This window comes from Phalaenopsis equestris, unplaced genomic scaffold, assembly GCF_001263595.1.
Source record: "Phalaenopsis equestris unplaced genomic scaffold, ASM126359v1 Scaffold000299, whole genome shotgun sequence".
NCBI lineage: Eukaryota > Viridiplantae > Streptophyta > Magnoliopsida > Asparagales > Orchidaceae > Phalaenopsis > Phalaenopsis equestris.
In genome coordinates, this window is record NW_018164741.1 from 34,569 (window position 1) to 49,527 (window position 14,959).

At 36.4% G+C, this 14,959-nt stretch overlaps 1 protein-coding gene across 1 annotated transcript in view; it reads right to left on the reverse strand.

The window, feature by feature from the left end:
- Positions 1-14,959, reverse strand: part of LOC110025453 (SNARE-interacting protein KEULE-like) — a 48,710-nt gene that overhangs the window by 15,138 nt on the left and 18,613 nt on the right. The window contains exons 9-13 of the mRNA XM_020725937.1: positions 11,183-11,377; positions 11,004-11,087; positions 10,811-10,909; positions 10,362-10,438; positions 3,643-3,739 (exon numbers count right to left, since the gene is read on the reverse strand). Coding sequence (XP_020581596.1) covers positions 3,643-3,739; positions 10,362-10,438; positions 10,811-10,909; positions 11,004-11,087; positions 11,183-11,377 — 552 coding nt within the window. The remainder of the gene's footprint in view (positions 1-3,642; positions 3,740-10,361; positions 10,439-10,810; positions 10,910-11,003; positions 11,088-11,182; positions 11,378-14,959) is intronic.

The following is a 14,959-nucleotide window of genomic DNA, read 5'->3' on the forward strand; positions in this document are numbered from 1 at the left end:
AGCCGATTTCAAACACGAGCTATTTCGAACGAGCCGAACACGAGCCAAGCCTGAGCTCGCTCAAGCTCGGCTCGTTTACAGCCCTAATCTTCGATACTCTTCTGGGTGTACTCTCAGTGTAAGATCATGAGGTTGAACTCTTCCTATTAGATGGGTTGGTCGCTCGGTGATTTTGTCCCTCCACTTCTGAAGCTAAGTTCTGAACATTTTGTCTGACATTAGTTAGTAGAAACTGGTGATATATCTCCCGTATTATCTTCATATTCGACTCTCCAGATCACGGCCAAGGGTGTGTTCCCCCTGGCTTTCATTCTAAATGTTTGCAAGCCTCCGTTGAAGTCTGTAGATCTCTCGTTGTATCTCTTTCTGATTAGGCTCGGGCATGTATCTCTTTGGTGACATGGCTAGAGTGTGAAGTGGGAAGTAAAAGATCGGGTAAAATTTGATTTAGTGTTTCTGAATTAGAAATTAGCAAGAGAAAATTAAAATTAGGTCAAAATTTTGGCTATAATTTGGGGACTATAAAAGAAAATTTTTGAAAGGGTAAGGCAGATTCTAGAAATCCCAATGATAGAACTAGAGTTAGTCTAGCTCTAATACAAAATAATACTAGAGTTAACCCAGAAGACATTAAGAAAAACATATTATTACTGGAAGAAAAAGGGCGGTTACAATCAAACACACCTGAAAGAAAACGTACAACACACACGACATGTAGCCGTCTAGTTAAGGAAGATCACGGGTGAAGGTAGTGAAGGTTAGAGGGCTTGGTGGGGTAGCAACAAGATAGGGAAGGGGTTTCAGGGTTGTGGGTGAGGAGCGGCAGCGAGCGGCAGCGATTATGGGTGGCTGAAACAACAAGACAACAAGGGGCACTCCCAAGAATGGATATCTATTTTTGGGAAACAGATTATGCATACAACAATGCTCCATATGTTTGGATTTAATATCTGAATGTCATAAAGAAGTTTTAGTTGATCATTTTAGCGAAGACAAAACATTGGTTTTACTCGAGAAAATTTTTATTGACCATAATGTGATGAGAGGTGAATAGTTTCATCAAACAATGCCAAACTTGTTGAATTGCTAAAACTATTGGTCAAAACCACAGATTGTATACAATTCTGCAGATTCTTGAATCTCCATGGATTTATGTTATTACTGATTTTGTGATTGGGTTGTCTCGGATACATTGCAACAAAAATCCATTCTGGTGATAGTGAATCGTTTTTCTAAAATGGCTCACTTTATGCTATGCACTAAGACTGGACGACACACACATTGCAAATCTATAATGCAACGAGATTATGCGATTACACTGAATCCCTAAGACCATTCCTTCTAATAAAGAACTCAAATTTCAGAGTTACTTTTTTAGTACTTCGAGGGGAAAGTTCGGAACTAAACTACAATTTATTGCAGCTGCCCATCCTTAAATCGATGGCCAGATGGAGACAATCAACTATATTTTGAGTAATTTACTGCATTGCTTTGTTGGAAAGAACATACAGCAGTAAGATCTCATCCCTTGCACAAGTGGAGTTCGCTTTTAATCGATCCCGGAATCAAACTACTGGGAAAAGTCCTGAAATTTTGTATGGTTCCCAAATCCAACAACTTTGATTAATCTTATTGCACAACAATTTGCTTCTCCTTATAGTCCAGATGGTGAGCATCACGACCAAGAACTACAGCAATTGCATCAACTAGTCAGAGAAAGGATAACTAAACAAAATTCCCGTTGCCAAAATCAGACCAATAAGTCACGCCAGTATGTAGAAAAGAAAGGTTCTCACCAGAAAAATTTGCAAACTCAAACAACATGCTGATGGACTCTTTGGAATTATCAAAAAAATTAATGACAATGCCTATCAAATTGATCTACCCAAGAATCTAAACCACCTCCTAATATAGGGGAATGATGCAAGAGCTTTAATGTTTTAATAATGTTTGTCTGTTTCGGTTTCAGTTTATTTTATTTCAGGTTAAACTGTCATTTCAGGTCTGGATTATGTTTAGCAGTCTCGGTTTAGCGTTTTCGTTTTTTTGGCAGTCCCGGTTCGATTGTGTGGAGTTGGCTGTTTGGGCCTTAGCTTTATTGTATAAATAACCGCTATTAGGAGGAGAAAGACAGATTGTTTTAGAAGAAGTTTTTCTATTTTAGAATAACTTGGGTGATTCTTGTTGTATCCCAAAAGTTTCAGGTGGTTAGTTACTTGCGCTGAACAGAGATTCAGCCATTGTTGTTTGATTGCTGAAAGAATTTTCAGAATTCTATTTCACGTGGCTTTTTCTTTTTCACTTGTTTCCTTCGGTTGTTGTTTCACGTGGCTACAAGGGTCTGTTTGAGGCAGTTGCAGCTATTTGAAAAAAGCAGCTGTGAAGCTATTGCAGAAGAAACTGTGGTTCAAAAAATTCCGGTGGTGATTACAAAAATAAAAAAAAATTTAAAAATTCGAACAGCAGCTTTCTAGCAACCATCACACTTAGGGTATGTTTGGGGCAACTGCGGATGTTTAAAGAAGCAACCGTGAAGTTGCTAAGAAAGAAGCTACTGTTCAAAAGCTGCGGTGGCTATAACAAAAGAATTTTGTTTTTGAAAAAGTCGGGTTTAGTGGAAAAACACAGCTGTTGGCTGCAGCTTTTTGAAAAAGTAAGTTTTGCCAAAACAAAAAAATTACGGTGCAACACTGCCCCGCCACCGCACTGCTGCCCCAAATACACCCTATATTTCCCAAAATTTTATATTAGGGCAATCTATCAAACCTCAAATCCATGCTTGCAAGTGTGCTCTACAGAGGGAGGAGGTAAAGAGAAGGATGGTGATGATAATGATGCATGAACCAGTTCAAGATAGCACATGTGAAATATTTAAAAATATTTACAATCTTTTCATCCTAACAGCATAACAATAGCATCATCTAAAAGAATTGAACTAACAGAATAACAATAGCATCATTTAAAAGAATTGAACCATGCATCACCCGCTATCACAAAGAAAGAAATTGATGTGACATAAACAGAAGAAATACCATTTTATACGCATATCTGGCCCATATTGAATTAAAATAAAGCAAAAGGAATGCTTATACCTAAATTACCGATTTACAGACCAAATTTAGCAAAATAGAAATTTGAACAAAAACAGTGATCCGTACATTTTTTATTTCTGACAAGCTTTGCATTTTTTGGCTAATTTCGAAAAAGTGCACAATGCAAAAGATCGTCCTTTAGATAAAACAAATAAAAACATGGCATCTAAAAAAATTTGCAACTATCGGTTCAAAGTTGTGTCAACAACGCAGTAAGTTGAATTTTTGCCAATCAAATAAAAAAAATACTTGAAAAGTGATATAAAAGAAATTTATCAGGACTTGCAGAGGATCCAATAATTGCTTTAAGTGATCCAAAGCGCAACCAACTCAATTTTTCATTCAAATGATAGCAAAATAGATATATATATATATGAATATAATGAATAAAATTTCTAAAAATATTATTGCTTATAACAGTAAAAGAATTGATAAAGTACTTCACAAGAAAGAACAATAGCCATGAGTCCGACAAATGCCATTTAACAATAGATAAAATATTTGAAAATGCTTGACATTAGCTAACTAAATGGCACATAACACAACAAACCTCGACATGAAGGGAAAGCTTATCGATTTGCTCGCTGTATTGTGGTAATGCTTGAACCATTTTCTGCAAATCCCTAGTTGATAATTCACCGCCATCTCTGCATAGTACATAGTTGAAAAACATGTAGCGCATAATATCCATTCCATGAAAGCAAGCATGCTTAAAATTTATTTATAAGAAGTTGTGAGCGTCAGCTAGGTAGGGTTGCAAATGAACACAACTGAGCTAAGCACCATCTTACACATATTTGTTCATTTTCTTTATTAAATTTGAGCTGAGCTTGAACACGAACCAAGTTTTAAAATCTTGCTCAAGCCTATTTATTTATTTATTTTTATTGAGTCCGAGACATAATCAAGTTTTAATTAAGCCTAACAAATTAAATATTTAATGCTAATGATTTAATCATATGACCTTACCACTAGACATCAATGGATTTTTAATCAAATTGTTTATAATTCACTGGCTAGTATTTAAATTGTCTGCTGAAATTTGAATATCATAAAAAAAAAACCTATATATCTAATTATTTATTTGATATTTTCATCATATTTGTACCTCTGACAATCCACATAATTATTACAGCTCATAAGATATAAGAAAATTGCTACAAGAATATAGAATAAATCAGCATTAAGTAAACATTTTATGGAATTCATAGAAACAAGTATTTTCACAAACATAAATTGAAAAGTTAAATGGTGTTTAAACTTTTCGATTTATATGACAAAATTTTAAAATTTTGTTCAGGCTTATTCATTTATGTAACTAAACAAACATGAACAACCATTGTTTGAATGAGAATTAAGTTTTTGTCGAATACATTTGTTCACCTACATACTTAGCTAAGGAAAATTATTTAGGGGCATTTACACACATAGCAGCACACAATACTTGTGTGTTTACACACCCCACACCTAAGCTTTCATATTACACATGTAGCTCAAATCTTTAATATCACATCAAAAATAGCACTATTATTACTTTTTAAAAATGAAATACACCATTATATGTAAAGGTTTAAAGCACTAAAGTGCTATGTATGTAAATAAAAAGTTTAAGTGTGAGATATGTAAATACATAAGAGTTTTGTACTACGTATATAAATTTCCTAATTAGAGAAAGTCGTCTTAGATGGTTTGGTCACATTAAACGTCGACCATCTAATGATCCGGATCCGACTAGGAGAGTAGATGTTTTAGATTCAACTTGTGTTAAGAAAGGTGGAGGTAGACCTAGGAAAACTTGGGCTTATTGTATTAAAAATGATCTTAATTTACTAGAACCAAATGAAAATATGACACTAAATAGGACGCAATGGAGAAAAAGGATTCATGTAGCCGACCCCACGTAGTGGGATTAACGCTTTGTTGTTGTTGTTGTTGTATATAAATTTCCTAATTATTATTAGACTTTTATTATGATGCATGCAATGCATATATTCATTTAAAGAAAATTCAGGCTTAGGGTTAACAATTAGTAGCGTTTGATATTAAACACAAGTATACTTGCTAACAAAGATTTCACTTTGAGAGTTCCGTATGGATCAGTCAATATAATAACTGGGGACCAACCCATGAGTAAGGTCAATCCACACCTCACATGCTTTAATCATCAATCATGATCGAATGCAAGCTCAAGACATAGTCTTCAATCAAGGACTGCACAAGACATAACAGTAATTATCTTGCCCTTTTGCAATCCTCCATCCAATTTCCTTTGGACATCCAATTTCCTTTGGACCTAGGAAGACTTGGGCTTATTGTATTAAAAATGATCTTAATTTACTAGAACTAAATGAAAATATGACACTAAATAGGACGCAATGGAGAAAAAGGATTCATGTAGCCGACCCCACGTAGTGGGATTTACGCTTCGTTATTGTTGTTGTTGTCGTTGTATATAAATTTCCTAATTATTATTAGACTTTTATTATTGTTGTTGTTGTTGTATATAAATTTCCTAATTATCTTTTAATATGAATAATTAATTAAATATAAATATGTGTCAATGACGTGTCGTGTTCTATTTTTTTCAATTATATTGTATCCTCATATTACGTGCCGTGCCTTTGTCTCGATATTTGTATCTGCGTTACTTAGATAATTCTCTATTACCACATTTTGCTCTTTTGTACTAGATCCATCAATCATTTAAAGTTAGATTCAAGCCGAATATACCTCATAAATCGATTTTATAATTTAATTTCAAATGGTTTATTTGTGGAAAGCCAACACATTTAAAAATAGTAATTTAATTTCTACTTTTTTTTGTGTACAAAAATGAAATAAACTGCCCATTGAAGGTTTAAATGTGTGACCTTTAATAGCAGATAGTCAATTGAATTTGATAAGAGAAAGCAAAATATGTAACAGTTTTGAGATAAAGAGAGAAGAAAAGAAATAAAACAATGGAGATACAAAAAGAATATATGAGCCAATTCTCTCATGTCACTCTCTAACACTCACAAAGAAACTCGCAATGAAAAAGGTGAACCCATCACAAACCAGAAATGAGTCAAACCGTTAGGTTCATCAAATAATGACATGTCATCATAAGGCTTTCTTTAGACAGATTAAATTAGACCCACATCATGAAGTTCATACTATATCTACGGGCTTTCGATGCACATGTTAAAATAGTCCCCCCATTTTAATTAATTGGTGAAACCTATCACTCATATTTGGATCTCAAATCCACGGCTTCTCTGCAATACTTCAATGCAATCTAAATTATTCTCCTTGGCATCAATTTTTAAAAAGCCTTTATAGATGGATGGTTGAATAGCATATTTTACTAGGCCATTTGTGACTAGAGCCTTTTATGGAATTAGATATAATTACCCTTTCTACAAGGTTTGGACTTGGTCTCCATCGTCAGGATATTAGTCAAAAGTGAGTTTTGAAAATATCTTTCTTGCATCACTTGTCAAACTTAAAATGAAAATTCACTAAGTGTTTTAAGGTTTACCATGAGATGAGAAATCCTAAACTTCAGACGAAGGACTTCCATTTGGTGTTCATAATGCTCCTCCGATCCCTTTAGTGGAAGACCCCCTTCTAACAATTCGATTCTACACCCATATATGAAGAAAATTAAATTCTCTTCTCGGATAGTGGTTGGTGTTTCAATTCTTACTAGCTCCTTAATGTTAGACACTTCATCAAATATTGATATTATCACCGAGCATATTACAAAAGTTCTTGAAATGCCTTAATATTATCACAGTAAACTTCTTATTTTGATCGGAACATTCAAAACATCAACTCTCTTGTGAATACGAGAATTCAAGTTCTTCGTATCAAAATAGGCAAAAATTAGTATTTTATATCTTATTTGTGATGATATATCTTTTTCCTTATCTTCCGAATTTTCTTTGTAAATGTCTTTGTTGAACTCGTATCATTATCTTGTCAATATATTTTGTTTAAGAAAAAAAAAGACTGCACTAGAAGACTTCCATAAATGTTTTAAGCCTCATTTAGATCGAAGCCTATGGGAAATTTAGTCTTTTATTATTTATTATTATTTGGTATAAATACAGCTTATTAGATTTATAAGGACATGTGTGATTGGTGTCTTCATTCATAAGATTAGAGTTTGGGAAAATTGCCTACCTCTCCAATTTTAGGTGTAGAGTTAGGATTTGGGAGAGATCGTCTACCTCTTGAATTGTAGATGTTTATATTTATATATTCAAATTGTGTTGTTTTGTGTTATTAAAGATAAGATTTGTTCTCCCTAATTTGTGTGGAAATTCCCTTTGATTTTTATCAAATTGGTATTAGAGCATTTGATTCGGGGAAGACATTCGACATAATTTCTACGATTCGAGCTAGTAGTGAAGCCGATGGGATAGCGGCGTGACCTAACCTAACAAAACAGTCGCAATTCTAGTGAGTTGGCAAGCCTACAACTGGATTGTGGCGTACAGATATGCGGAATCACGAGTTGGGAAGCCTCTCGATCATGATTGAGGCATATAGTGTCCTTCATGATCGAACCCTAATAAAACAAGAATTATAGTTGGGGTGTAGAGGTGAATCTCATGATATGGTCGCGATTGGAGCTAGCTACGAAGAATAAGGGATGTCGGCGAGTGCAGGGAAGCAAGGGCAGGATCTAACATGCCCTAGTCGCGATACAATTGCGATTCGAGCAAAATGGGAAGCCAAAGACACAATCGCAGCTTACGGCCTCGCGGTACAGTTGAGATTCGAGCAACAACGAGATCACAACAAATAAAAGTTCCGCTTTCGTGATCAGAAATCATCCTTGGAGTAATGTCAAACAAAAAAAAAGAGGATTAGGAGGAGAAATTAGAGAGAGACATGATCCAAATCATATCGAAAATAGAAAAGTGTTTCTCATCTATGGAGGGCCAACTCTAATCTATGGAGGAAATTATGGAGGGGAGATTCACGACCTTCGAAGAAATGATGAAGAAAATCATGAAATTTCACACAAAACCGCCTACCACAGGATTGAGTAACAGTGTCAAGTACGGATGCTAAACACTTGGAAGAAATGGTGAGACATTCTAAATCCCGGTACAAACCAAAACATATAAGAAAGAGAGAATGAGTCGGAAGGGGATTCAAGCGACAGCATCTGGAGGGCATTGTACGACATTTGGATGTTTGGAACAAGCGGAAGTAGGCAAAATGGAGTGGTGTGCGATTCGGGATTAGAAGATTGATTTGAAGAATTTTGTCCTGGAACAGAAAATCGCAGTGGTTGAGAAACCGACAGAATGGTTCATGAGTAATGATGGGAGTGAGGCAAGTACATAAGAGCAGGGTAGTTTGTAAGGGACTGATTTTAACACAATTGGAGAATTCAAGAGAGAGACGAGATAGGAGGTGCTTCACGATAACCCAAGTACGTGCAAGGCCTTTGTGTTGGTGAATCCATCGAAGGTGACAATTATATTCGAGTGACCATTACATAAGATCTTGAAGGGGTTGAGAGAATATCTAGGACTTCGAATACTATCGGAAATTCATGAAGGGTTTTCATTTTACTGTGTGGTCGTCAACAGAGAAATGAAGAAGGATAACTTTCAGTGGAAGATGGTGGCGACCCAGACTTTTGAAAAATTAAAGAATGTCATGACAAGTATACCAGTGCGAGCATTATCGGATTTTAGTCAACCTTTCATTGTAGAGACCGAAGCTTCAGGCTATGGATTAAGCATAATTCTCAGGCAGTATTAATGACCCATCACTTATTTCAATTAATTGTTGACGGTGAGAGCCAAACTCAAGTCAGTTTATGAGTGGGAGCCATATAACTTGATCCAATAGCAGTTTCATTTTTTTGCACCTTGAGGATAAGGTATTCTTTTGGGAGGCGAGTAATGTTAGACTGGCACCTATGAGCAATTTAGTTTTTTTTATTATTTATTGTTCTTTAGTATAAATAGGGCTTAATAAGTTAGGGTTAGGGCATACTATGAGATTGTTGAATTGAGTCTTGGGATTAGCGTTTGGGAGAGATTGCAAACCTCTCGAATTGTAGGAGTTTATCTTGATGTGATCGGATTATATTATTTTGTGTTATTGAAGAAAAGATTTGTTTTCCCAAATTTATGTGGAAAATTCCTTTGATTTCGTGTCATTCTCTAGTTAAGATATCGTGAACACAATCAAAATTACATATTCCTTCAGTTCTTAAGGAGATCAGGCTCATTGAATTAATCTTTAATCCACACCAGGAAAGCCAGAAGGCAATAATTTGTATTGCATGGGTCAAAATCCACCTATAAAGGCTTTTATATATCTCAAGTAATTATAATTTTATAATGTTGTGTTGTGGTTAGTCAGCCCCTTATCCTAGAATACTATTTTGGATATCAAAAAGATTCATTCATTACCATCTTTGTTTGAGAGAAGGTTCACTGAGAACTGTCATTTCAATAATGCATAACTCTTGTTCGACGAAACTACTGGGATTAGAAAAAGTTGATTTAACTAAAAAAAAATAACCTAAGAAAAAAAGAAACAATAATCATCCGAAGTTTGCAACTTATTTTAAGATTGTGGGTCAAGTGCATACTTCATGCTTAAATTAGATTTAGCATCTTAGGTGCATAGTCACCATTTTTACAATTGTGCTCAACCAAACAACAAAAATTTTGACGGCTAAAATGCCAAAATTATAAGAATCGTGCAAACCCTCGTCGTCATTAACTTTATCCCAACTCCTGGGATCCAATTCAATAATTCTTATAATCTATATGCTCACCTTAAGTATCACAAGAGAGGTCATATATATATTTTTTTTGAAACTTTGTTTCTACAATTTCTGTTCACTCTAGCTTCAACCTAACCAAACTTATTGGTGCTTCTTGCTTAGGGATATTTTTCACTTATTTTTAATAGAAGTTATTCTCCTCATCCTTGGAATGCAGAAATATGAAAAACTAAAGAATCAAAATTGTATAAGGTTCTTGATCTTATTAGTCCACCGATATTATTAGTCTCCATGGAACCCAAAAGAAAGTTTTAATGAATAAGTTGGTGATGATAAAAGCAACCACAATAACACTTCACATACCAACACGAAAGCCTCATTAACAGTAGCAAAGACCAAAGGTCTTTAATCTATATGGCCAGATTTATTGTAAAACTTCTCAAAAACATTTTCTTCACCTTCTCCAATAAAGGATCTAATTTCTATTATTTAATTTTCAAAATTATAGTTCATGTAGCTAATACCTTGAGCCGTGATGAATTTGTGCAGCTTTATTTCTTGATATGAAGTTCGTCATCTTATCATGTAGCCTTTCGCTAGCCTGGAATACAGTTAGTTGCTAGGATTCAACTTCATATGTCTATATAAGAAAAAGGAAAATTTACAAACACAACACAATACAAATGAATTTACATATCTAACAACTAAAGTTTAATTTTTACATACATGCCACCTTACCTATGCATGAAAAGGTTTATTTCACATTTTAAAAGTTAAAATGATGGTATTTTTTATATTATGAAATGCAAAAAATTATAGTTTAGGTGTCAGATATGTAAATACATAAAAATTGGGTGGTATGTAGGTAAATGTCCCTAAGAAAAAACTTCAGGCATCGAACTCACGTCTGCTATATGGGCATGCCTAAGCTCAATAAATGTCCCTAAGAAAAAACTTCAGGCATCAAACTCACGTCTGCTATATGGGCATGCCTAAGCTCAACCCAGATAGGATCATGATCCTCCAAAAGAACCTCCTTCTTTTCAGATGTTGAACCTGCCTTGCTAGGCACCTAAACATGCTAAGTCATATTCAGTGAGAAACATATCAATGAGCAAGAAAGAGAGAAAGCAATAGATGTGAAAATAATAACAATAAGACGTTACCTCATGTACAAATTTGTTTCCATCCATATTTAGCAAATCATGGCACATGGCATCATAAGTCCATTCATGAATGATTGGAGCAATCTACAAATTGATCATGAATGAGCAATTAAACAGGTATAGCACACCGTATCAAAGTTATCAACCCTGCAGAAGAATAAAAAAGCCACACATCTTACCTGGTCAACTGATCGGTCTAAAATTAGTAACTCACAGGTCTCTGTTTGTGGAAAGTCAGGGATTGAAGACCTATATTTGGCAAGGCAATGCCAAACAATAGCAGCAAGCTTTGTTGGGATTAGATCACGAACACTTGTCATAGTCGAAGCATCTAAACTTGACTTGGCAGCACGGTAGCGAACATAAGGGAATTCCTAAAACGTATTGGAGAAACAGAAGAATACATTAAAAATTTGAATATGGTGAAATTTTCTGGTGGAAATTTTATTGCGATACAAGAATAGACCACAATTAAGTCTACAGCTAATTTCAAATGGTTTAAAAAAGCTTACAGTGCTAGTCAGGTAAATTCTTAGATGTTTCCATCACTGGATTTCCCATATTGATTTACAATAAAATTTATAAATAAAATGAAAATAGAAATTAGTGGATTAGATAAGAGTGTAACATTCAACTAACTTCCAAAAATTTGCAGCAAAATTTTCTCGAACTTACGGATCGAAGTGTTGTATTAACCAAAGGTCCCTGTACAAAATTTATCATCAAAGAAGCTTCTTCAACAACAGCAACAATCCTTTATTTTATCCCTCTAAGTGCTGTCAGCTACATAAACCCTTTTTTCCCCACTGTCCTACAGGGGGGGTGGCGCAGCGTTGCTGCGGCGCGTCGCATTTCATCGAAATTTTTTTACTGAGGTGCCCCCCACCTGCACCCCCGCGCTTCGCAATATCCTTCTACCCCAACTTCGTGTCTTCTGCCCTAACTCGCTCCGGAGCTCTCGTGTTTTCTCCCGTGCCTTGCTCGTCCTCGTCCCCGTCCCATATTTTCTCATCTTCTTTCTCTTTGTTCCCCGAGACCTATGAGGAGGGTTTCCGGAAGTTTGTTTCTTCTTCTGATATCCTCTATCCCTTATCTTTTCTTGGTGGATTTGCTATGTTAGCTGAATTGGTTTGTAAAGAGTTTCTTTGTGAATTTGCTTGATGGGTTTCTTTTGTTTTCTGCGTAGCACCCATTTTTTGAGATTTCTTGTTTTTTGAGATCTTTACATTCATAATTGGGGCAGTTTCGGCTGCTGATGCTTCGGTTTTAATGTTTATGTTGGAATTTGGTGTTGGATTTGAGTGAGAGTTTGATATTTGAGTGATAATTTGAAATTTGAGTGAGAATTTGATATTTGACTGAGAATATGAGAAGAAGATTTTGTTTTTGAGTTGGAATTTAGTGATAGAATTAAGTTGAAATTTGATGTTGGATGCTAATTCATAATACGAGTCTCCTTTTCTCAAAATTCCTCAAATGAAGTGTTATAATCAAGTACAATCTCATTGGGAGGTCTGCTGTCATATGTAAATGGTTTTTTTAGTTGGAATTTGGCGTTGGGTATGAAGAATTTTGAGCATAAGAGGAGGTCTGTTGTGTTGTGGTGTGTCGTGGTGTTGTGATGTGGAAGTTTCTTGTGGATTTTTTAATATCAAAGCTTCGAGTGGTGGTGTGTTAGAGTGTTGGAAATTGAGTGAGAATCTGAGAAATACATACCAATTGGGTGGTGTGTGTGGTGGTGCGTGGTGGTGTCGTGGTATGTGTGATGGTGTGGTGTGGTGTTGGTGTAATGTTGTTTGGTATGGTTTGGTGTTGGTGTGTGTGTTGTGGTGGTGGTGTGCTGGTGTGCTGGTGTGTTGTGTTGTGATTCGGCTGCTAATGTGTGGTGTGGTGGTGTGGTGTGGTGGTGTGGTGTGTAAATGTGTTATTGTGGTTGGGTGTGTGGTGGTGTGTGTGGTGGTGGTGTATGTGGATGTGTTGTTGTGGTGTGTGTGATATTGTGTGATGTAGTCGTGTGTGATGTGGTGGTATGTTGTGTGAAGTGTAGTGTTGTTGTGTTGTTGTTCGGCTGCTAATTTGTGGTGTGGTAATGTAGTGTGTGAATGTGCTATTGTGGTTGGGCGCATTAAGGGTTTAGGAAGATTTGGTGGTGTGTATGGTGTTGTGTGGATGTGTTGTTCTGATGTGGTTGGTGTGTGGGGGTGTATTGTTGTGTAGTGGGGTGTGTGAATGTGCTATTGTGGTTGGGCGCATTGAGGGTTCAGGAAGTTGTGGTGGTGTGTATGGTGTTGTGTGTGATGTGTTGTTCTGATATGGGGTGTGTGGTGTGGAGGTGTGGTGGTGTGTGGGGGAGTGGTGAGTGGGTGGGCCATTGTGGAGTGGTGGGGTGGTGTGTGGTTGTATTGTTGTGGTGTGATGGATGGGGTGTGTGGTGTGATGGGGGTATGGAGGTGTGGTGTGATTTGTATTGTTGTGGTGTGATGGGGGTGTGTGGAGGTGTGGAGGTGTGGAGGTATGGAGGTGTGGTGTGATGTGTGGATATGTTGTTGTGGAGTGATGTGGTGGTTCGTGTGATATTGTAGTGTGGTGATGTGTGTGGAGGGGTGGCGGTGTGGTGTGTAGAGGGGTGGCGGTGTGGTGTGTGGATGTGTGTTGTGGAGTGGTGTTGTGGTGTGTGGATGTGTTGTTGTGATGTGGTGGGGTGTGTGGAGGTGTGAAGATGTGGTGGTGTGTGTAGTGTTGTGGTGTGTGGATGTGCTGATGTGAAGTGGTAGGGTGTGTGGATGTGTTGGTGTGGTGTCGTGAGGTGTGTGGAGGTGTGGTGTCGTGAGGTGTGTGGAGGTGTGTCGTGGTGTGTAATGGTGTGGTATGTGGTGTGTAATGTGTGGGTGTGCTACTGTTGTGTGGTGTGTGGTGTGTGTGGGCGTGTGGTGATGCGTGTGGTGGTGTGGTGTGTGCATATGCATATATTATTGAATTCTTATTTATGTTAATTTTTTTTTTTCATCATAGTAATACAATGTTAAAGAACAAAGAGACTGATTCACTCGCAATGTTGGACAAAGAAACAAAAATAATATTTTGTGACATTTGCCTTAAAAAGATCGATCTGGGAAATAGACCTACAACATATTTCAACAATGAAGGGTTATAAGAAAATCCAAGAAAAATACAGAGTATGATAGAACGTAATTAAGAAAAAAAAGTAGGATCAGCTCAAGAAAGATTGAAAATTTTTTAAGGAATTGAAACGAGGATCAACGGACTTGGGATGGGATATAGTGAGCAGTAGTAGGCAGATAGACTTGCGATAAGCATTTTTGAAAAATCCCCTAATTTGATCAATTTTCATTTTGATTTTAAATTGAAGTAGATGTTATATGAATTTATTGATGGTGCTGCTACAAAGAAATTTAAATTCAGTGGAATCGATCATGAGTTGGAGAATAAGTTGATTCGTATGTTTGGGGGTGTCGTGGTTACGGGCAACAATGCATGTGCCCCCTGTAAGATAGGGTTTGGTGGCACCCTCGAAAACTTGGAGCCGACCAATCGAGTGATTCAACAGAAGTCCCTAGCCCGGACCTCCATAAACTTGAGTCCAACTGTCATTTTAAGCGTACACGGATTGAGAATAAAGAAAATTGAGAGCTACTTTCCTTAGAAGTCGGATATCACGGTTGGTGGCTTCATGCAGCGCTAAACCCTGCACATCTTAAGCAACTTCTGTCGGCCAATTTCTACAAATTTTGAATGGAACTAAGGAAATTTGAGGAGTTGCCGCTGTATTTGTTTGCGATAGATTTGCTTGAAGATCCGAACCGTAGAGATATTTTTGTCAAGATGCTCGATGACCGTTAGGTGGTGTACCTATGATATTTTTCATAATCGCAAGAACATTTGATAAACTTTTTTTATTTCTAATTGCTTGGAACATTATATTTTTTTTATTATTT